Genomic DNA, 24,338 nt, shown 5'->3' with positions numbered 1-24,338 from the left:
GTTGGCACAGTACTGCACGGTGAATACGGCCCGTACTGACGGGCACTTAAAATCTTGATCCATTACAATCCTTGATCCAATGGCCAAAACATCGAAAACACTAACTGTTTTATACTTCCGAAAGCATAGTAGCTCTACACTTTGTCAAATAGCATTTATATTTTCTCAAACAAAATACTGTAGCAGTGGCGCAGATTAGACTTAATGATAATGAATACGATGACTCAAACAACACTTTCATGGTTCAGGTGCAAGATGCATAGAAGAAACAAGATTTTGCCAACCAATAAAGGCTCCAGAAAGAACCCTGCACAACTCTATAAATAAATATAAAACTGCGAATTCTGAAGCAAATAGAATCTCTTACACTGTCTCATGTGACAAAAAGATCTGCAAGAATTAACCGAAACCCTACATTTAATAGGCGCCAAAAATAAACCGAGCAAAAAACACCCAACTATAACATTTCCTATTCTTATTATTGCTTTACCTTTAACCACACAATCATTAAGGTACGGAACAAGATATAACATAATAGTCTTTATCCTAATTATCAATAAAAGGAAAGATGGATCATGAGATAAAATGAGTACCTCCTCACGACTATCTTGACTGGGAAGGGGAACAGAGAAGACCCGACGCATCAGCACCCACCACCGCCAGCTCACAAACAGTGCAGATTTGCCCCTCAATGGCTGGCATGAAGCGGGACCCACAATATGGGCAGGAAATGTCCTTTTGGCCGCGGTAGATTGGAACGAAAGTAGCCCCACAAACAACAAAGGGATTTCTATAATCGTAATTGAGCTGATTAGCATCTTTCTTATCTCCACAAGCCTGAAGCACCTGCCTTGCCTTCTTCGCTTGGGCCTCACTCGGACTATTCTCTAGAAGCATTCTCGCGAAATTAGCTGCAGTCGCATAATTCCCTCCTTTGAAGCATATGGTCATAGCACTCGTAAGAACGAGCCTCATATGAATCTTTTGAAGCTTACAATTGGTGAAATAAGCTGCCAACTCTTGTTGCCTGACCACATTGTCTTTGATTTCCTTTCTTTTCACTTCAATCTTCAATCCAAGAACATATTCTCGCGCTATCTCAATCAATTCCTTCACTTCATCAACTTCCCTTCTTGAATCCACCACAATGAGTGGCATAGTGTGTAAAATATTAAGGAACTGCCTAAGAGCCTCTGGAAATTTTCCCTCAGTGGTGGCTCGATAAGCTAACTTAAGCTTTTCGTCCATTTGTGAGAATTTGAACACAAGTGCTGGCGGGTTCCTAACATTAGGGCTAGCAGATTCAGTCCATCCTTTTTCAACAGGAAGAGAGAAAACTGGAGCAGTAGCAAAAGCTTGAAGGTATGTGTGGCTGCCCGTGTATAGATCCAAAAATAGTGGTTTCAAAGGGGCAAAATTCTTAATACCCAATTGGCGGCTAAGTAAGCGCATGGCAGTGTCGTAATTTCCAGCAGCAGCATGCTCACCTGCCAAGGAGGATTTCTGGGTCCAGATTTGGCTCACAGGCATGCCAGGTGTGGGGGCCACGAACAAAGTAGAACGAGAATTAGCAGAAGCTTTTGGTGTTTCTAGCTCAGGCGGTAATTCCAAATCCTCTAGATCCCATCCTCCTTCCTCATCATTCTCTTCGTTCACTTCATCCTCATCGGCTTCTGCTGTTACATCACCATTCTGTATCATGCCTTCCACATCAGCAATATCCAGTTCAGCATCACCCCACTCAGCACCATCAGCTTCCTCTTCTTCTTCGTCATGTCCCGCCCTTCCTAAAGTATCCAATCCACCTTCAAAAATACCACGCATCACTCTTAGTAATGGCCAATCCCCACTACACATGAGAGGTAGTGGTGGCATTAAAAGCGAAGAGGTTTTTCCTTCAGGTATAGAGGGGACATTATCACCCAATTCAGCTTTAAGCCGCTCGGCTTCTTCATTAAGCCTGTGAGTGGCAGCAGTGACATAAGCAAGAGGCAAATGACCAACATTTTCCAAGATTTTAACCCGTTCGCGAATATCACCCAAATACATGGCATTGTGAAACTGACCCATTACATCATTCTTAATCTCCGCTATCTTAAGCATCTTGGATAGCTTATCCATGTTACCGGTCACAAGATACAAGAAAGATAGTCTCTCAAAGTTCTTTGTCCTTTGATAAGCATATTCCACAATGCTAGTGTTCCCCTGCCTTAGAGCCTCAATACCAAGCCTGTACCAATAGTCCTTCTCATCTATTTCTTTTGCAGAAGCAACGGCAATCTGTATATTACCACTTTCAACAGCCAGATTGAATCGAGTCCTCTCGTCTTTGACGAAATGGAGAGCCACTTCAGGAAACCCTTTCTGTTGAAGATAAGCAATAACAGCCTGTCCACATAGTTGAGAGTTCTTTATCATACCCATCACATGATCATATCTTTTCCTTAGAAGGGCAAGCTTGAAAATGTACTCCGAAGCATCAATTGAGATAACCCTACTCTTCCCATCTCGATCCAGGCAATAGATAACATTCCCAGAGACCCTAGTTAGGTAAATAGGGACATCTAGAGTTTTTATGATCCCACTGTCCCCATTAGGAAGGCAATACTTGATATGGTTTAAGGTTGTGTAAATAAAGACACCATTTTCATCCCAGGCACCACTTTTAACTCGAATAGTCTCATGAAGTGTGCACCGGTGTACTAATTTCTTATTAGTAATAACTATAGCATGTTTGCTCAAAAGAGCAACAGATTCCATATCACTGGACCAAACTACATACTTGACTGCTGGTGTCTGAAGTTCACCAAGAACCATTCTTTGCTGAAGATCAAAAATTAACACCCTATCCTCCGCCCTACACAGCAAGCTTCCTGTTCCAGCATAAAAAATTGCATCGGTCGCAAAGGGAAGTGCACTCTTCTTCACAATTTCATTCTTTAAATTTTTCACCAACACTTGATTATTGCTCTTTTCGAGAACAGCAAACCTATTTCGAGCTACAAACACAGCTGAAGCACCAGCTCCTTTTTTAGCTTCTTGGATATAATCAGCTCTTCCCGCAGCTTCTTTAGGTACAATATAGAGCTCATATGATCCTCCATCAACATCAGAACAGATTAAAACAGCATTTTCTGTAGGGCTGTATGACAATGTCCTCGGTGCCTGGTTCAAGCAGACCGACCCAGGCCTTCTTATAGGAACCACTTGTGTGTCCTTTTGAGTTGAAAACTCATATACCCTCAAGAACCGATCTTTTACATAATATAAAGTATCACCACTCAACGAAAAAGCAGGGCGCTCTCTTTCCAATTTAAATACGATCATGCCGCTGTCGTGACCGGCAGCAAGAAGGTTCATTTCAGGGTGGGCAGCAAGAATCCAGAAACGGTCATGTTCGCGGCGGAAAGTTTGTATACCTGTTCGTTTTGTTGCATCCCATATGCGGATGGATTTGTCTTCAGAATTGGATACGATGATATCTTGCTTAGCGTGGAACATTACACAGGACACATTATTCATGTGGCCACGCAGTGTGTCCACTTCCCAAGCCTTCGTATCTGTACACGAAGAATAGCAAGGGTTAGTGTAATTGACTGATTCCTATGTTGCCCGGACTAATATATAGCAGATAGAAAACAGATAGAATCTCATACAATTTATTCTACTTTTAGCGAGTGACAAGGTAAAAAAATTCTAGAATATCTCCAAACTAAATTAAAACATCACGATGCTAATAATTCAATTGCTATTTTGGTTTTCTCTGTATGTTCGAAGGTTTGCATTCTCCCGTGTACCATTTGAACCCAAGCAAAGATATCTGAATATCTATGGGCACGTTTTCCATTCTTCATGTTTTTCTCTTTTCGCTTTCTTTATGCTCTATTGGTTAAAGATTTACTTTCTTTGTTACTCAAAGTCAGTTTGCAAACCAAGATTTAAAGTGCCATGGCACAGGGGCGTGCCGCTGTCTGCCTGGCACGGTACGGCATCGGCATGCTTCCGTGCCGACACATGATACGCTTGTGTGCCGATGGATACTCATGACCTCCTACTGGCACGATTTGATATGGACTTATTTCAGCTTTTTTTGTTCCAATAAGTTCTTATAATGCTATTTTGAAAGATTTAATCAAATAATTATAAATATTTGCTATGTATAACTTACTATACTCATTAATTAACATATTTGTAAGTTTTTGTATGTAAAGTACAATTATACCTGATGCAAAATAGAAATTTTTACAAGTTAGAATTTTTAAAATGCAAAGATATCTTTTTTTCTTTTGACTATATTACAGTCTTTCTTTTATAAAATACAAAAAAATTATTTTAAAATTTTATTTTAAAAAGTATTTGAAAAAATTATTTTTTTAATTAATTTTTTCTTGAAAAAATTTAGTAGATCTATCAAAAAAATTAAGCAATAAATTATATGACAAATAAATTAAATAAATTTAAGTATCAATTGATTTAATTTAGCTTTTAATTTTATCAGTATTTTCAATCTTCTAGCGCAAAAATAAACTTTTATGTTTGATGTGGCTCAAAATTTGTTTATTGAGTTCGATTTTGTTCCCTTAATTCGCCAAAAATTTCGCGGTGCAACAAGTTTTGATAAAATAATTTGTGAAGAAAAAATAGATATCTGTGGTGGAAGTAGAGGGCTCGGACAAATCTTTTGTCCGTATATTGATAAACAAAAAAATTAAATTATAATTTTTTTGGCTTACATAATAAGTAAATTTTCGATTTGCAATGTCTTTGGGAGGGCATCAAGTACCCAGAATATTTTGGATATCCCAAAGAACAAAACAAAAGGAAAAAAAAACAAAAAAAATGCAAAAAAAAATTAGCACAGTGCCGGCACGGCACTGTGCCATGGCACGCTGCGCCATGCCGCTCTGTCTCGTGCGGCACGGCACTGCGTACCGCGGCACGAAGGGCGATTCGAGACCCCCCCTATACCGTACGTGCCGCCTCATGCCGTACGGCACGGGGCGGCACTTTAAATGCAAACTCAACTATTTTTTAATAAAAGAAAACAAGGAAAAGTTAATGAAGATTATTTTTCGTTGTCAAACAAAAGTCATATATATAGAGCTTGCAAAGAATTCGACAAAAAAGAATTGTTTAAAACTATCCTTAATAGATTCTCTCAAACTTTGGCAAAAAATATCATGCCAAATTTACAAGTCTTCCAAATTATATTGTAAGACAACAGTGGAATAATAATTTGTGAGAGTACATTCGGCACATAATGATACTCCGATAGATAAAAAAAAACAAAACAATCAGAAGAAGAGATTCTTAAACGTACCATTCATGCGCCACAACTTCACTTGCCGGTCATCAGCTCCAGATACAATAAGAGGCAAGGTGGGGTGGAAAGAAGCCCAATTGACGCCACGATCGTGACCTTCCAGTACATATTTAACAACCACATCAACTCCCCCAAACAAATCAGCATTCATTTGGCTCAATTTCAACATATCATCAGCTGGCGAAACCGTCTTTTTTCTTAAAGCCCCAATATCCCAAACCCTAACAGTTTGATCCAAGGAAGCAGAGACGACCAAGTCCTCCTTTGGATGGAAAGAAGCACACATGACATAGTGATTGTGGCCAGTTAGTACTGAGATGCAAGTTCGAGATTGCCAATTCCAGATCCTAATTGTTTGATCATCACTTGCACTAACTATCCACGGGTATTCGTCATGGAATTGCACAGTGCGGATGTAATCGAGGTGGCCAAGAAGCGTAAAAAGGCACCGGTGGGTCTTATAGTTCCAGACCTTGATCTTGTAGTCATCTCCTGCAAAATGGTAGCATAACAATAACTCTCAATTAAAATTAGTGCATTTTTGAAAGTTGACACCACACAACAAAAAGAGGAATTCCTATTACAAATCATAATCAAATCAAATTTAGCTTAAAATTAGGTCAACAATTCCAGACCTTGTATCTTGCAATCATCTCCCACACTATGGTGGTAGCATAATTGTTGTTACAATTAGCGCATTCTCAAAAATGCACAAATAAAAGAATTCAAATGAAGTTATTCATGCTTTATATATATATATATATATATATATATATATAGAAAGGGAATTCCTTTCTGCAACTCGTAAACCATCAACAATCACGATATCAAATTTGGCTTAAAGTTGGGGAAATGAAACAAGATTTCATTAACAATGGTAGACAAGATAACTATAGAAGATCCCATTAACAATAATAGATGACTAAACACATTAAATGCAGTTTACTAAAATTCACAAAACTGCTGTTTTCCAGAACTTGATCTCCTGGTCGACTATTGCTATATGATAGCATAATAGTTACCGTTACAAAGAGTGCATCCTTGAAAGTTGAAACCACATAAATTTAACAAATTGATTTAAGCCATTCATGCTCAATATTAAAGAAGAACTATGAACATAAACCATAGAAAAAATCCAATTTTTCTCAAAAATGGGAAGCCAAATCAGATCCAATAAACAACAGCAAATAAGAAGAGTACTAAACCATTCAGCATAATTATCATCCCAAGAAGCACATTCTCAATGGTATGAAAATTAAACATATTGCTTTAAACCATTCCTGCCAGACCCAAATATCACCAATAAACAATCAAATCATACCAAAAATTGAAGTGAAGCCAAATCAGATCCCATTACAATAGTAACTAAGATGAGAATTAAACCTATTTGGATTAAATTTAATATAGAATTCATGAATCTGCCCTAGATCAGAACAGATAACCTAAATCCTCCCAGATCTAACACGGAAATTCATCAACTAAAACAGACCAAAGTGCAAATTTTCATGACAACAACAGGAATAGGATTGCGGCGGCGTCACCTCCAGAGACGAAGAGGGGCTGCGTCTTGTGGAAATGGACGCCGCGCACGGGCCCGTCGTGCTCGTCGAAGCGGTCGATTAGGGTTCCCATCCGGTAGTCCCATAGCTGGATCACGCCGCTGTGGAGGCTCGCGAGGATCCACGGTCGCTTGCTGTGGAAGCTGAGCCCCTTCACCCGGTTGCTCTTCGTCTCGAACTTCGTCAACATCTCCTCCCCTCCTCCTCCTCCTCCTCCTCCTCCGTCACCCTCCTCCCACGCTGGCGACTACAACAAACCCTACGAAATCGAAACGGATCGAAGATCGTACCCAAAAACAAAAAAATCCGCAAAAATCAGCGAAAATCACGGCATCGAGGGTTAGGGTTAGGGATCGAGAACGGATCTGAGATCGGGTAGGGGGAGGTCGCTGACCTCAGGATCCGGCGTCGGATCTGGCGCGTCCGAGACGACGAAGAAGAGGAGATCTACGCCGTGGACGGATTCGGAAGAGGCGATGGGATCGCCACAACACCACCACAACGACGACGAGGAGATCGCGCGTTACTCTCTCTCTCTCTCGAGTAATAAAATGTTGGGGTTTCTAAATTCTTACTTCTTCTATGCATTTGATTTTTGTTTTATATATTTAAACACGTATTTGGGTGGGGTGTGGGAATTTATTTATTTATTTATTTATTTATTTTATTTTTTTTCAGTTGCTTCATTGTGAAGGTTGGTAGCCGTTGATTTGATCGCGAGGAGTCATGGGAGAATTATCGGCCGTTGGATGGAATCGATTAGAAGCTTTGATTTTGAGGAACGATGGAAACGCCGAGTTTACATGGGATAATATCTAATATATGCTTCAAAATTTTGAAAATTTCTTATACATCCCTAGTTGACTTCATATTAATTTTAAAAATTTCTTAAAAAATTTCTAAAATTCTATACCTAGAGTTTACTGATAAAATTTGGAGTTTAGAAGGGTATTTTAAAATAAAAAAGTAAATTTAGTTAGAGGTATATAAGCAAGAGCCTCTAGGTCATACTGATTATGAACCACTTTCCTTTATTTTTTCGATAAGTATAAGAAATATAAAATTTAATAAGAATATGTAAAATTATCTGAACTATAGACTATTTTGATTGACCACCCAACTCTTTAAAATTTTATTTTTAATATCAAAAATTTTAATTTATTTGATTTAAATTATTTGATGGCTCTTTCGATACAAACTTTAAGGGCTCGTTTGGTATGGTTACTTTTATAAATTTTTTAAATAATATTTTTATTTTTCATATAATTTAATATGCCCAAGTAGAAAGGCTTTTTTTGTAGTGTCTCTGGAGTTTAGTTATCGGACTGACTGTAGCATTAGTGACTTGTCAATATATCTGTAGAGTATCGGGACGAGTTAGAGGGGTTTTGACGCGAAATAGACGCGAAAACGGATTGAGAGCTGTGAGAGTTGGAGTTCGAACACTGAAATTTGCAAAAGCAGGATTTCGAGTGTTGAGTACTGGTACTTTAGAGGTGTACCAGTACCCCAGAGGGATTACTTGAGTTGTTGCTCTCGGGTTTGTGATGTTTGATGTCGAATATCGGTACCTGTTGGTGAGTACTGGTATTGGCACCGAGTATCGGTACTGCATCGGATTAGTACCGGTACAGCACACCGGGTTGCTGGCTGAGTGCCGGGTACCGGTACCCAAGTTAGATTTGAGTTGGTAAGGGATCTTTTGGTCATTTTGCTGTGATGATATTTCCAACTGACCCCAGCGTGTATATAGGTTCTGGGAGCTTGAAGAACATGGTTAACTTCTTTTTTTTCTCTCTCTCTAGCTTGTATACCCCGTTCATTGAGATGTTGAGGGTCGACCTCATTTCGTTTGTCGGAGCTTTGGAGGGTTGCGCGTGCACCGTGGTTGATTTCGGTTGAGCCCGTTGGAGGTCGAGCTAGTGCGGGGTTACTCCTATCGACTACTAGTCGGTGTTGGACGAGCGTTCGAGGTAGGTTAATGCTTACCAAAATCGTCGAAATTCCTCCTAAGTCGTTGAGTGTCAGCATGTGTTTTCTTATGTTGATTATCATGATTAGTAGCTCGAATTTTTAGATTTTCATGTTTCATGAAATCTGAATTTGGAGCATAGTCTAATGATTTAGATGAATTTTATATGCTAAACTAGGATTTGACTTAGGAGAAAACAAGTTAAACCTATACTGTCACTTTCAAATTGTTAACAGATTTAGCTTCAGGACCTAATTTCGTTATTGTATCATCGCTGTTAGTGCGTCGTGAATATATACTTAGATTAGTGTAGACTCAGTTTACGCTCGTGCTGAGGAGCCGAGCTCGTTTTACAGTAGAGTTTAGACTGTTCTGTGCTATCGGGTGTCGTCGGGGTTGACGGTGGACCCATATATTTATATCTTGTCCTAGACTGTGCCGAGGGCACGTAAACCTTAGTTGTTAGACCAGTTTGACCCATTTGCATTGACTATAGCCTGTGTGAGCCTGATTAAGCTCGACAGAGACACGCTTGAATACTCGGTTGGGTCGCGCCCACGAGTACCACTCCGAGTGAGACTTTTCTTGCATTGTTGTCGCAGCAGTCCAGTTTGGGCAATTTTTGGACCGATCACCCCCGTGGGTTGTGTGCGGTGTAGATTGGATGCAGGCTGGACGAGCCAGTCGGTAGTCCCTTGAGTTGAGTCACTGTGTAGTTAGTGATGCATTTTTATGTCTACAGTAAGCCTAGGTGGGATAGCGATAGTATAGTTGTATATAGTTGTAGAGATTTTTCCAGCTTTCTTACTATCCTTTACCTATTTGTGCCTTACTTGTACTGTAGACTTAGTGGGTGGGTCGTTGAGTTCGATGACAGTACCCACTGAGGACTACTCCGTTTTGCAGTAGTTCTCACACCCAGTTGTTGCCACCTTTTTGCAGAGCCTTCGTCTGCTGCTGTTGTTGCTGATTCTAACCGTGGTAAGGGAGTCGCGAGCTAGATCCCTACCGTCTGTGGTCCCTATGCTAGAGGAGTACCCTTGCAGAGGTAGTTTTGGGATGTTACCTTATACATACAGTTATATGAGTTACTCGCTGGAGCGAGGTTGTACTATGGATTTTTGCATGTACAGTGGACCCGTTTATGTTTTTCTATATATATGTTTCAGTTTTCGCAGCTCTATACTTCTGGTTGTAGCTATAATTGGTTTATAGGTACAGCTATCGCTTTGTATACTCGAAAAATTTCTTTGTATACTCGAAAAATTTCTTTGTATACGGCGCGTCTGTTGACGTGCCCGGGGAAACGTGGTAATCCGGGACGTGACATTTTTTTTGTTGTTACTGTTTGTTAGTTTATAATGTATCCGGCTAAGTGAAAGATGATAATTTGTCTAAAAAATCAGAAGCAAAAAAAGTTATTTTTAAATTTTTATTTTTTGTTGACAAATAAAAATCTTGGATAAAATAATTCCACTCAATCCACTGTTCTTTTCTACACTTTTTGATGTATAAAATTGTATTAAAAATATAAAAAATAAATATGACACCAAATGAGGCCTAAGTTAATTGTTTGCTTTAATGAATTTATAGCTATATAAATTGTATAAAATATACTAATTACAACCATAAGGTAACATGACACATTTAAAATTTGAAATTAAAAAACTCATTATCTCGTTCAAATCAAATAAATTAAATGTTAGCTAGCAAAATAAAAATCTATAAAAATTGGATAGTTAAATTAAATTGGGCGATAGTTGAGGTAAGTTCTATACATATTTGCCCTTAACAATTTTATATTTTACAGCTTAATTTTTCATAAGTTTATTTTTTTTTATGGCCAATTTGTATAAAAAATTCATTAGTTTTGAGTTTTTGCAAAAATAGACTGTCTTTTTGGATTTTGTAGATTCAGTTTGAATTTTTAAAAAACTGACCAAATACCCTTATTCCTTTCTCTTTCTTCTCTTTTTTTTTTTTCCTTTCATTCTTTTTTCTCTCTCTCTGAAGAGGGCGGCGGAGGCGGAGGCGGAGGCGGAGGCGGCCCGCCTCGTCTATGTCCCGTGCCCTCGCCCTCGCCCTCGCCCATGCACCCTTCCTCTGCCTTCCTCACCTCCGACTTCGCCGATGTTGCGCCTTGATTTTTTTTTTTTTTCCTCCCCTACCCTCCTCCACTGCCTTCACAGCTCTTTACAACAGTAAAGAGAGCAGCGTTGCGTCATCTTTCTCTTATTTTTTTTTCTTTCGTTCTTTTTTTTTTTTCTCTTCAACCTCCCTTTACCGCCTCCGCGATCCTTCATGACGGTAACGAGGACAGTACCACATCCTCTCGCATCCTCTTCCTCCGCGTTCGCCGACGCAGGCACCGACGTCGGTGCTAGAAAAGAAGAAGGAGGACTCAGAGCAAGTGCAGGTGAGAGCGGAGATAAGAAAAAAAATATGCAGAAAATTTTAAACAAAAGAATAAAGAATAAAAAATAAGAAAAATATTTTTCTACAAGAAAAATGAAGAACCAGAAAGAAAAAAAGATGATGAAGTTGTACTATTTCATGAGAATGTTGCACTATTTCAGGAATGTTACATTATTTTTGAGAAAATTTACCATTTTTAAGAGAAAAATATACTTTTTGGATAAAAATTGTACTTTTTTGAACGGAAGTTGCATTCTTTAAATAAAAATTACACTATTTGACCGAAAATTGCATTATTTGGCCAAAAAGAGGAGGAGGAGAAGGAGAAGAAATAATATAATTTTTGTCCAAATAGTGTAATTTTCGTTCAAAAAGTGCAACTTTCATCTAAAAATTTTTTTTTTTTTCTCAAAGAGTGTAAATTTTTTCTAAAATGGTGCAATGTTCCCTTAAAACAATGCAATATTTTTCTAAAATAGTGTAAATTCATCATCTTCTTCTTTTCTCTCTGGTTCTTCATTTTTCTTATAGAAAAATTATTTTTTTTAATATTTTATTCTTTATTCTTTTTATTTTTTTATTTTCTAACTCTCACCCGCACTCGCTCCGAGTCCTCCTTCTCTGGCATTAGCGTCAGTGCCTGCATCGGCGAAGGCGGGGGAAGAGGATGCGGCGTTGCTCTCGTTACTATCGTGAGGGTCGCGGAGGCAGTGGATGGGGGTCGAAGATAAAAAAAAAAAGTGAAAGAAAAAAAAGAAGAGGAAGAGGACGTCACACTGCCCTCTTTACTATTGTAAAGAGCCTGGGAGGCGGTGGAGGAGGGTTAGAGAGAGGAAAATAAAAAAGAGTCGAGGTGCGGCCTCGGTAGGGTCGGAGGCGAGGAAGGCGAAGGGAGGATCCGCAGGCGAGGGTGCACGGGACAGAGGCGAGGCAGGCTGCCTCCGCCTCCGCTTCTCTCTTAGAAGAGAAAGACGAAAAAAAGAACAAGAAAAAAAAAGAGGAAAGGAAAAAGAGAATAATGGTATTTTGGTCAGTTTTTGAAAATCTTGTCTGAATATGCAAAATCCAAAAAGACGGGCTACTTTTATAAAAGTTCAAAACTAATGAATTTTTTATACAAATTGGCTTTTTCTTTATTTCTTATTGTCAAAATATTATTACCTACATCTACGCTTCCTACATTCATTTTGGACATGTTTGGTAAATTAGACCTCTAGGCCCTGTTTGGTTGGAAAATAAAACGGGGATAACAAAAGTTATCCCCGCTATTTCGCCAAACGGAGTATTTTTTTATCGGGATATTTTATCCCAGTCAAATCTTGCTATCCTCGGTTATCCCGAAATAACTTGGAAGTAACTATTCCACCTTGTTGGCGGAATAGTGATATTCCAAGTTTTAATTCCAAGTTTTATTAAGATTATAAATTTAATTAAAACTAAATTATATAGAAATAATATATTATATATTATAATAAATTATTTTTATTATATAATTATTAATTATACTATATTAATATATATTATTTATATTTAAATATTATAATAAATTTAAGTTTAAGTAGAATTTTAAAAAATTTATATATATAAAAAAATTATTTCTATTAAACCATAATTTATAATAAATTATTTTTATTAAATATTATAATGAATTATTTTTTATAACAAATTATGTTTAATTACATTATATTTATATTAAAATCAACCATCACTTTTTTTTTAACTATTCTCTACTATTTCATAAAATTAACCAAACACAATTTTACTTTTAATCCCCACTATTCCGAAATAATAAGCTATTCCGGGGATTAAGAAAAAGGGTTTAGGGTTATTTCATACATGCCCCTGCAAACATAATAAATGGCCAATTTGCATAAAAAATCCACTAGTTTTGATCTTTTGCAAAAGTGGGCCACTTTTTCGATTTTGCAGATTCTGATCGGATTTTCAGCAAACTGACAAAAATACCCTTATTATTTTTCTCTCTGCACTTTCTCTCTCCTTCTTTTTTTTTTTCTCTTGTTCATTTTTTTTCTTGCTCGTGGAAGAAGGCAGCGGAGGCGGAAATGGCCCGCCTCACCTCTCACTTACTCTCCTCCACCGTCTCCGACGACGACGCCTCTCTCACCCTCTCTCACCCTTCCCCGCCCTTCTCGTCCTCTCCCTCTCCCTCCTCCTCTACCGTCTCCGACGATGACGCATCTTTGCCGACACCGACACTGATACCGTAGAGGTCGCTGCGGCGCTGCAGCCTCGGAGCAGGGGGTCATTAGCGGTGTTGTCGCTGGCGCCATGGCCGTTGACAGAGAGGGATGACAAAAAAAAAATTATAGAAGAAGGAAGAAAAAAAAATAAAGATAAAAAATTATAGAAAAAAAAAGAAGAAGATGAAATTGCACAGTTAAAATAAAATTACACTATTTTAAAAGAATGTTGCACTATTATAGACATAAGTTGCACTACTTAAGATATAAACTGCACCCGTTAAGATAAAAATTACACTCTTTAAACGAAAAATACACTTTTTGGGAGATATTTACAATGTTTCTCCTTTTATTGCACTATTTCAGATTTAACTGCATCTTTTAAGATGAAAGTTACACTCTTTAAACGAAAGTTGCACTATTTGAGAGATATTTATACTTTTTCTCATCTTCTTGCACTCTTTGAGATATAAATTACACCCCTTCAAGAGATATTTATACTGTTTCTTCTCTTGTTGTACTATTTCTCCTCTTGTTGCACTGTTTCTCTTTTTGTTACACTATTTCTCCTCTTAAATGGTGCAGTTAAGAGAAAAAATAGTGTAACAAGATGATGCAGTTTACATCTGAAAGAGTGCAATAAGAGGAGAAAGAGTGTAATATTTTTCAAAGAGTGTAAATATCTTTCAAAGAGTGCAATAATGGTGCAATTTCATCTTCATCTTTCTTTTTCAGTGTTTTTCTATCTTTATTTTTTTTCCCTTCTTCTACAATTTTTTTGGGTCACCCCTCTGTGCCAACGGCCACGGCACCGGCGACAACGCCACTAAGGACCCCCTGCTCCGAGGCTGCAGCGCCGCAGTGACCTCCACGGTGTCAGCGTCGGCGAAGATGCGTCGTCGTCGAAGGCGGCAGAGGAGGAGGGAGAAGGAGAGGACGAGAAGGGCGGGGAAGGGCGAGAGAGGCGTCGTCGTCGGAGATGGTGGAGGAAAGTCAGAGAGGGAAAAAAAAAAAGAGTCGCGGCGCTACCTCGACAGGGTCGGAGGCAAGGAAGACGGGGGGTGCGCAGGCAAGGGCAAGGGCAAGGGCAAGGGCGAGGGTGAGAACATGAGGGTGAGAGGCGAGGCGGGCCGTTTCCGCCTCCGCCTCGGCCTCCACTACCTTTTTCGGCGAGAGAAAAAAAAATGAACGAGAAAAGAAAAGGAGAGAGAAAGTGGAGAGAGAAAAAGCAATAAAGGTTTTTTGGTTAGTTTGCTAAAAATTCAGAACGAATCTGCAAAATCGTAAAAAACGGTCCAGTTTTGCAATAGCTCAAAATTTATGAATTTTTTATGCAAATTGGCCTAATTGCAGATATATTTCTGCAAAATTCAACTTTCATATGTTGTTCCTGCAAAAGTTCTAATATTTTCAAATGTATTCATTTGGTTTATTATCGTTAAAACACTGTCTATTTTATAAGTGAAATGACCTTTTTGCCATCACAAATATGTCCCTCCAAAAGTCCAAATTTTTAATTAAAGAGGGGTGAAAGGCCAATTTACCTTATTAATTAACTAGAATTAAATATTTTATCTATGGTTAACTATTTTTTTCTAATGGATCATAACGACAGGGACATATTTGAAAACATCAGGACTTTTATAAAAACATTATATAAAAGTTGAACTTTATAGGAATATATTTATAATTCACTATATTTACAGCGATTTGTATTAAATTAGCCCTAAAAAATTATCCTAATATTCAATATCTCCCAATCAAAGGGGGTCGTAGTGTGCGGAAGTGGGAGCGCTGGACGCTTTCCACTCGGTCAAAATAGTTGGGCCGAATTTGGAACGATTTATTTCACTGGCTTTATGATGGTTGCCAACTTCATATAACATGCCAAACATATGGATGCTTGACTTTTATGAACAAAATGAGCGCAACTGCTGGTCATGTATTTTAAATCTACCACTCATTAATTGTATTTTGTTTTACTTTTCTTCCTATTTAAATTTAAGAAGTTTTATTTGATACTAAGATAGAATGAAGGACAAAAGAGGCCAATCCACGTATGTGTAAATTTGGAGATACATAACACTTGTGTAAGTCAACTTACAATGTTCCAGTTAATTCTAAACGGAGCTAGCTAATCAAGCCAAGTAATAATTGTGGCGCCCCGCTCTCAAGGAAAGTCACTCACTTTAGAACTATTTTAGATTTAGCATGCTTAATACTCTTAACCTTTTGAGAATAACCATCATCCAAAATATTACAATCGAGTTAAAAAGTTTAGTCATATTATATTCTATATATAATTATTTCAAATGCTAAGAAAATTATAGTAATAATCGAAACATATGGGTAGAGATATAAATGAGCCAAGCTTGAGCGAGCTTAGGTTTGGTCGGCTTGCATCAAATTTGCAAAATGCGCTGCTCGAGCTCGAATCGAATCTCTAACAACCAAGCTACATTGTGTCAAGTAATTGGAGGAATTAATCAGCTTGAGATTTGAGCTGCTGTATAAAATCAGAGGTGGGATTCAATGACTAGGCCTGCAGTTATAATCTGTAATTTTATCCATACTACTTTTGGTTGGTAATTATAACTGTAACGCGACTGTGGAAGTTAAAAAACCTTTTGAGGTCTGCCACTTTTATAGTTAATTAGCCTTATTTTAATGTGTAATCATTCAATACCTATTTTTTATTCTTATACAGCTATGGTAAGCTTTTTTCTTCTTTTTTTTTTTTGAGAGAGATATTTTTTTGAGATAGATAGGTAGCACGCTACCTGCTTCGTTTATTTCATTTAGAAATAAACTTAGCTAGAAGTGTGAATTAACTAGGATTCGAACTTGGGTCTCGGTTACCAACCACCAAGCCTTTTGCCACTTGCTCTAGGGACGGCCGGTATTGTAAGCTTGTTATTACTTGCTGCTTGTTGGGCTTTTAGTAGAGCTGCTTTCATGTTTTGTAAGCTTCACGTTCCATCTAGGTTAAGTTGACGAGGAAAGGGAATTAAGCTGCTCGAGGCAATGGGAGAATCAACTTCTCCCTTCTATTTTTATCCAAGTTTCCGTTTTCAGGATTGATTCTTGTAGTTCACTAGTCACTTGCGTAATTCAGTTCTAGAACTATGAACACAATTATTTGCGTGGACACGGTATTATCTAGGATTGAAGATTGAAAAATAAGAGTTCGAGTCAATCTGTTTTTCTTTTTTTCTTTTCTTGAGGTCTCTCTGCTAACTCCACACGATCTTCTCTCTTCCCCTTTCCAAACTCTGCTCGCTAATCTCCATCTTGTTGATTCTTTACCTGTTCGCTTTTCACTGGTGTATTGTTGTTAAGAAGAGGGATTCATTGTTGGAGCCATTTCCTCGTTAATACGTTCGATTTATCCTCATTCTTTCCCTGCTTGATATTTCACACAAGGGTTGTTAATGCAGAAGTCATTGTGCACCAGTGCAACCTATTGTTTTCTGTTTGGCAGAAATTCGAGCAAGGGCTCTGATAAAAAACTACACTAGTATATGGTTTTCCTTTTAAGAAGATCTTGTGAAATTTCATGGTGCTAAAGAATGCTCTTCTTCTTGATTTTGTCCTTATTTTCTTACTGTCTATTCTACTACTAGAAGTTTGTATCAACTCATTAATATTTTTTAAACCTTTCTTTAACCTCTTATATTTCAGGTCACTCAAATTCGGATGAAGAAAGGCCTTACCAAAGTCTTTTATAGTATCAGCACTTGAAGATTGCCGCCGAACTTCATCCTTACGAATTGCTACAACCATCAACAGTAAGTTTTACAGTTTGTTTCGATTATAATTTTATCTTGTTGTGGCATTACTCTCCTTTTGAATAATTTATTGTATATGTACAAAAAAGTTTTATGGTCGCAATGTTAAAGGGTTTGAATTGACGATTTATATCTCATGTATGTCTTTGTCTATGTTGCGATAATCATTAAAAAGCTTCATGAACTTTTTCATAATTGCTAGCTATATTTTAGATATTCCGAAACTAGTTTTTTTTAATCTTTTGAACTCATTTAAGTATCGTCGGTGGTGTGCTCCTTCAGTTGACCTGTTCGTCAGTGTCGAAAGAAGCTAACCTGCGATTTGATGCTGTTAATGATGTTTTTAAACTATAATATTAATACAATAATAAAATCTTTTACAGTGGTTCATGATATAAACACCATTGCACTTTCTCTCTAGGGTAGGGTTACATTTAGACGTAGATAGGTCAACATTTGTCTTAAAAGCATTTTAAAAGCTAGGGACATCCCATGTCTAGCTGTGATGGTAACGTGGCCAAAATTGTGACAGCATGGCCCAGTTCCTTTGCTGTTAGAGATGCATTATTTATACATAGTTAGTTAGTTCGGATTCGGCAAAAATTCGATACTGATATAATACGCATAAAATTTATTTTCTAATTTTTAAATTCGTTAAAAAATTTGACTTAAAAAATAGATTCGGTATAAAATATAAAATATAAGATATAAAATATAAGATATAAAATATAAGATAATTTATATTTAAAAATAAAAATTATAAGTTTTTTATTCATATTTTTAATAATTCGGGAATAATTCACGAATAATTCGGCAGGCCCAAAAATTCGCGAATAATTCTCTTTTTTTGAAAAAAATTCATAAAAGGACCGTTTAATTCGGATTTTCAATAATTCGCGAATAATTCGCGAATTAACTAACTAGGATTTATACTCACAAACATCGTAGCTATGTTTCTTCGGATTGCCAATATCCTTGGTTTTACATCGGTTTGTTTGGCGGTCTTGTTTTTGCTGTGTTTCTATTATTAAGTGAATATGAGCTCCTGATAAAGTTTGTGAAGTCAACTATGGAGCACCCATCGGTTGATTTTGATGGGTCGATTTGAAAAAAGTTCTGCCATCTTGGACTGACGATCACACACAAGGAAAAACAACGAATTCTCTCATTATTATCGAGGTTGCTAATTTTGTATTGCAAGTGATTCTTGAATGTTGGAAGAAATTTCTCCACCACGAATTTGATGGGAGGTTAAAAGGAAATGCACAAATACTTTCCTGAAGCCATGGCAGTAACTTTTTGACTTATCCACCAACCAAGAAGACGATTGCAGGCATGTTGTGAATGTGTGGGTGCAGTTAGAAGCGCAATTTGATTGATTGAGTACTATCTCCTCAACGAGTTTTTATTAAGACAATTTGGTGAGCCGTATGATTCATTTCGTTTGTGAATTTTATTTAAAGAACCGTTTCAATCTTATTAAGGTTTTCTATCTAAATTTCAAGGCCACATATTGAATGGCGGATTTAGAAAGCTCAATAAGGTTGAATGGCAAGCCTCTCATTCAAGTTTTTCCTGCAGTTACGTGCTTCATCGAAGCTATTCAATGATTTCAATGGCACTCTGCCAACATTAGCCCACAGCTATCTGTCTTACGGGGATAAGGTTTTATCCTCCATGCTTCACTTCTGCATGAATCATTCATTTTGGGTGAAGCAACTAGAGCTATGGAAGAGTTCTTCCCCACGATTCGAACATCACCTGTAATTTCGCAGAGATTTGATCTTAGCATTAGAAACATTGTGCATCTATTTTCTCTCGGGCTTCAGATCTTCTCGTTTCTCATTTTCAAATAAGAGAGAGAGAGGGAGAGGGAGAGGGAGAGAGAGTTGTGGCATGTTCCTGGATAAAAATCTCTGCTTAAAACTGAAAAAATACTGCATGCCAAGTGATGACCAATCATATTCCAGAAGTACAGAGCACAGCCACTACTGTGCAAAGCTAAAATGTGCAGTTCAAGTGCTTCTAAAAAAGTAGCAGGTGCTTCGCGAGAGCGTTTACATCCACTGGATAAGCTGAGGAAGTGAAAAAAAAGGAAAGAAAAAGAAATGTTGTTTGAAAAGTTGTGACGATAATGTCGAGGCCTCAAGCTGCCGGAGCCTCTGCCATTTCCTGCTCAACAGGGGTAGTTTGAACAGGGTAATACTTGTAGTGCAGCTCACCAACATCATCTCCCGACAGCTTCTTCCACCCATCAGGTCCAACATGATAAACTACCAAAAAAAAAAAAAAAAAAAAAAAAAAAAAGTCAAAAAGGATTAGAGCAATCAAATTACCATTTGTGAGAAGAGATGAGGTTAGAAATTTGGTCGCAAAATTTGACCCGAATTCAAATTTCATCCTCTCATAGTTTAAGAAGTTGTAATTATTGAGTCCCAAAATCTGTTCTGCACAACAACGAAATCCTTGCTTTAATCTACAGTCTGAAAAAGTGCCTCGGTAGCACAACAATTAGGTTTCTTTGTAAAATTGAAACTCCGAGAAAGAAATCAAAGCCAAGTTCTAACTTCCTGAACGAAACGAAATTGAAATCAAGCTCAAACTTTGGATTGGAACTTCAAGGATGAAATTTCAAACTGAGGCCCAACCATCTTAGGGTCCAAATTGTTGCAATTCAAAATCTGAGCAGAATATTGAAGCAGTGGTCAAACTTCAGGATGTTTTATCTTCACGAAGTAATTAGCAAGTAGCCCTAAACATGAAAACTAGTATAATACATGGATCACATACGAGCAGAGGACCAAGTCAAATAGTCTAGATCGAGTACAACAACATGTATGTCCAAGACGGATGTTATATAAGTGATTTAGCGAGTAGAAAGGTCTCCAAGTGCAAATGCCTTCACAGTTATTCTAGCTTAACTGTATATAGAAATAATGGATGAGCGATAGAAAAGCACATACCACTAACAACACCACCACTTGCTCCATCACGGAATGTGGCGTGATAAATAGCCCTACGTGCCAGCTCAGCAGCTTCCTCGACTGACATGTCGAAGCGGTAGCTGATAAAGTAACACACCGTAGGTAAGTCGAGGAACATTCGATCGTATATAAAACAAGGGTGAGAAAGTCAGTAAAAATTCAACTTCCTACCCATTATCCAGGACACCATAAGCATATGGGGATCCAGACCCTACAGAAAACCTGTTCCCCTTGAGCCTCCCTCCTTCACTGTCCACGTAATATAAACCAGGTCCCTGAGAAAGTAAGAAAAAATAAAGAGGTTTTATTAGCCACACAACTTTGGAAAGAAAACAAAAAAATTGGGTTAATTACAAAATTGGCCCTGAAGTTTGGTCCATCATTTCAATCATTCCTTTTAGTATCTTTTTAGTCTCTGAAATTTGTTCTATGTCAAAACTAATTCTTCCGCTAGTCTCTGCCTTCTAGAAAAGCACCGTCTTTACACCACTGTTAAAATTGAATCATTGTTAGAATTGAAGCGACAAAATACTGCTATGTTAGCATACTCTCATCGATGCTGATGTGGAGTCCTTTTCTTCCTGAGGTGGACAAATGTCGCTAAGGACAAGACTAATTAATACGCAAGGGAAACTTTGGAGACAAAATTGTTAAAAACTTTTGAGGACATAATTGAAGCTGGGGTCAAACTTCAAGGACTAAATTTCTAAGTAATCCAAAAGGCTCTGTAGAAATGTAAGACTTCACCTGAACAGTAGCACATTTTGATATTGCTACATGAACTTTAAAAAGTTTGATTTTACTACCTCACATTTCGTTCCTTTCAATTTTTGAAAATTTCTTCCGAAAAAGAACTTGTCAAACTCCATCAGAATTTAAGGGTTGTTATTAAAAAATTGTGTGGAATATTTTATCAAATAGCAGAATATTAATTTAGATTACAAAATATCCAGTTAAAAAAGTAAAAAATACTGTTAAATTCTGATTTGACACGCTAGACATGTCATAAGATTAAGCAGTAAAATAAAAAAAATTGAAGTTCATATGCCTGTTTTGAAATGCAGCATCGTTCAGATAAAAGATCTATTCATTTATATAGAAGTTTTCTATTCAAGTCAACAAGCACCTTTTCATCCCATCCAGCAATCATGGTACCAATTGAGAGGCCCATCCCTCGATATGAAAAGAGAATATTTGCCAACAGCTTTGAAGCGCCTGTAACTGAGATCCTTCGCTTGTTCGCCAGTTCATGTAGACGGCACTATAAAAGAGGGAGAAGTCATAGAAGATCATGAAAATTATGCAGAATCATTTTAGAGTTCACAAAAGCACACAGAAGTAACAGCACATCCCCATAAAATATTCTATTTTATAAGCAAATGTAACCTTGATTCCCAAGTTCCGATGCCAAAATTGGCAATCAGCAGCTCCTCCAGCCATTGTTCCAAGCATGTAAGGATTGATCTCAATGATTTTCTTCACGCTTTGAGAGGCTGGGTAAAAAGAGGAGAGAGAATGAGATATTAAAGAGCACAGATTTAGTCCAGGTGAGAGCCGATAATGTTACGATCAGGTGCAAACAAAAATTCTTCTGTTGTGAAAGCATGAACTGCCAGTGCATCAAGTTAAAATATTTGGTCCACAAAGCAAATCACCTTTTCTCTTGAGGAAGTTCAGAAGCTACTGCTCTAAGGTGTTCTTATTCAGGAACAAATAATGAACGTTACAGTGACTCTCAGTAAATCAGAATGAAAGCATGACAAACCTTAACACAGTAACAAAATAACACTAAAAACAAAAAGAAAAAAAGTAAACGAAGAAACCAGTGTAAAAAACTGGGATACTTTTCTATGCATCTTGTATCAACATAAGGTACAAAAACAGAAGTGGAAGTGATAAGCATTGGAAGGGTGAAAAACAGAGGGAAAAAAGGGGTCTCCAAACATCAGATTCTCCAGTGAGGAATGTAGAAACATAGTAAAATGAAGAGTGTCTCCCATAACATCTGTGTTTGAAGCAAGAACAAATTAGAAATTTAGAATCCAAGCCTTCTTCCAAGGGTACAAATCTAACCAGACAGAACCCAAAAAACTTCAGGGATTGGGGAAAAGAGAGACCAAGTACCACCTATGGTTCCTTAATAGGACAAACAAATCATACAACAATTAGGCCTGTACGGATGCTGGAACAAGTTATCCCCATATAATAACTCGTACAATTGAGGGATTTTCTTAAATGATTAAAAGTTAGAAGGTGTTTAGTCTGTTACAATATCCTCATAATCATTATTTTTATGATGGCACGTTCCACCTGCCAGGTGGTTTATGAACCTTGAGTAAACAAAAAAGATATGATGAACAAGACGCTCATGCATCCAAAGGTATTGATATCCAAACAAGTTATTTGTGACAAGTAGTGTAGAATGAGATTTTCTTCTGTGATTACAAATCAGAGCTTCAGTTTTTAGGTGCCTCGTCAAATTTGTCTAACATAACATAATCATTTCATTTGCTTCTCATCCTTTTTCCCTTGAGAAGAAAAAAGAACAACTAACCCAACTATGCCTTAATCTCAAGATAGGTAGTCTTATGATCAAACAAAACTACATGGGATTTGTTGTATGAATTACCCTTCCATAAACAAAATTGCAGCAACGTTTTCCCGAATTGCCTCTAATGACTTGACCATGGAGCATCATCTTGATGACTATGGCCTAATGGCCATACATTCCCAGACGACTCAATCCCCTTTAACCCAAAACTAATTCCCCAACCTAACAAGAACATATGCATTATATAGAATCATTACGAATACCATCCATGTTCCAACTTAATTCTATAACCATCTTGGTTCTTAATAATGTCAAAATTTTAAATCAATTTTTGAAATAATGTCAAAATTTTGAAATAATGTCAAAATTTTAAATCATTTTTTTTAAAAAAAATTAAACTTTGAATTGAGTGGATAATTCAAAATATAAAACTAAATTTCGATTTATTCACATTCAAACTTAAAATTACAATTTAAATTTTAATTTGAATCATAAATTTAATTTAAGTTTTAAATAAAATTTGAATAAAACTTTATATAAATTAAAATTTTATTTAAATTCAAATTTATTAGTTAGATTCAAAAGACTTGATTAAATTTTAATTTCTAATTCAAATTCAAATTAAAATTTAAAATTATAAATTTAATTTCTAAATTTAAACTCATATTTTAATTAAAAAAGTTGAAAAAATAAATTTAATCCGAATAAATATCCATTCCGTCCGGATTCAACTTCTAATCTGACCTCCTAGACCGGATTGAAAAACGAGATGATAGGGAGATTCCCATTCCACTCGGGAATCGAAATCGAATGGGACTCCTGAATACCAAACACCCACATACAAATTCATTCATTTCGATTGCAATTTTATGGTGAAAAAGAAGCGAATCAAAAACGCCATAATGTATTATGGGCTAGATAAAGAAATTTCAAAATTCTTTAGACAGCCTGGTGATATACCACACAATTACAATCTAAACCCTAGTAAGAGAGGGCGAGAGCTTACATATGTATCCTCCCATGCTAGCCCTAGAATCCGCCGCGACGATGACGCCCTCCTTGAAGATGAAGGCGAGCGTCGTCGTCCCCTTCGCGTGCTTCAGCGTCTCCTTCGCGTTCTTTTGAAACCCATCGAACTACTCCCAAGCAAAACCGCCCAAGAATTGGCAAGAAAACGAATTAGGGCAAAGATCGGAGGGAGGAAACCCTAGAGAGGTGGACGAAACGAGGAGAGGAGGATCGGATTCGACTCACGTCGTCGCAGGATGGGAGATCGAAGGAGGGGGCGGCGAATACGCCGTCGCCGCCGACGGAGGGGATCAGCGCGGCGGAGGAGGGGATCAGCGCGGCGGAGGAGTCGAGCGCGGTAGCGTCGAGCTTCATCTTCGTTGTAACCAGCGCGTCAATGGCGAGAGCGAGAGCAAAAGCACAAGAGAGAGAGAGAGAGAGAGAGAGAGAGAGAGACCGGGGTCGAGTATGCTACTATGCTATGCTATAAACAGGAAGAGGCACGAGGCTTGGAAGGAAAGAAATGGAAAGGGAGGC

General features: G+C 37.5%; 2 protein-coding genes across 2 annotated transcripts; both read right to left on the bottom strand.

Annotated features, from left to right (window-relative positions):
• On the bottom strand, positions 320 to 7,471 carry LOC109715796 (coatomer subunit alpha-3-like). Its single transcript, XM_020240969.1, has 4 exons — positions 7,277 to 7,471; positions 6,865 to 7,141; positions 5,321 to 5,815; positions 320 to 3,560 (listed from the first exon to the last, which is right to left on the bottom strand). The coding sequence occupies exons 2-4, from the start codon at positions 7,070 to 7,072 to the stop codon at positions 604 to 606; spliced, it is 3,660 nt and encodes a 1,219-aa protein (XP_020096558.1). The 5' UTR covers positions 7,073 to 7,141; positions 7,277 to 7,471; the 3' UTR covers positions 320 to 603.
• LOC109715835 (proteasome subunit beta type-5-like) lies at positions 19,161 to 24,329 on the bottom strand. The gene is made up of 7 exons (XM_020241030.1): positions 24,048 to 24,329; positions 23,800 to 23,929; positions 21,629 to 21,735; positions 21,369 to 21,503; positions 20,414 to 20,517; positions 20,222 to 20,322; positions 19,161 to 19,531 (listed from the first exon to the last, which is right to left on the bottom strand). Exons 1-7 carry the CDS (start codon positions 24,174 to 24,176, stop codon positions 19,404 to 19,406), a joined length of 834 nt encoding a protein of 277 aa, XP_020096619.1. The 5' UTR covers positions 24,177 to 24,329; the 3' UTR covers positions 19,161 to 19,403.

The sequence above is a fragment of the Ananas comosus genome, linkage group 9 (genome assembly GCF_001540865.1).
Source record: "Ananas comosus cultivar F153 linkage group 9, ASM154086v1, whole genome shotgun sequence".
In the NCBI taxonomy this organism is placed as follows: Eukaryota; Viridiplantae; Streptophyta; class Magnoliopsida; order Poales; family Bromeliaceae; genus Ananas; species Ananas comosus.
The sequence above is the reverse complement of the archived record's forward strand: the minus strand, read 5'-3'. Positions and strand labels throughout refer to the sequence as shown.

Bases quoted from the DNA above. Each gene is read 5' to 3' on its own strand.
- LOC109715796 (XM_020240969.1), bottom strand. From the start codon at position 7,072: ATGTTGACGAAGTTCGAGACGAAGAGCAACCGGGTGAAGGGGCTCAGC. The intron at 5,816-6,864 runs GTGACGCCGCCG...ACCATTTTGCAG, and splicing joins GCCCCTCTTCGTCTCTGGAG to GAGATGACTACAAGATCAAG. The intron at 3,561-5,320 runs GTACGTTTAAGA...CTTCGTGTACAG, and splicing joins GAAGTTGTGGCGCATGAATG to ATACGAAGGCTTGGGAAGTG.
- LOC109715835 (XM_020241030.1), bottom strand. From the start codon at position 24,176: ATGAAGCTCGACGCTACCGCGCTCGACTCCTCCGCCGCGCTGATCCCC. The intron at 20,518-21,368 runs GTGCTTGTTGAC...TTACTTTCTCAG, and splicing joins TTGCTGGATGGGATGAAAAG to GGACCTGGTTTATATTACGT. The intron at 20,323-20,413 runs GTAGGAAGTTGA...TTACTTTATCAG, and splicing joins TATGGTGTCCTGGATAATGG to CTACCGCTTCGACATGTCAG.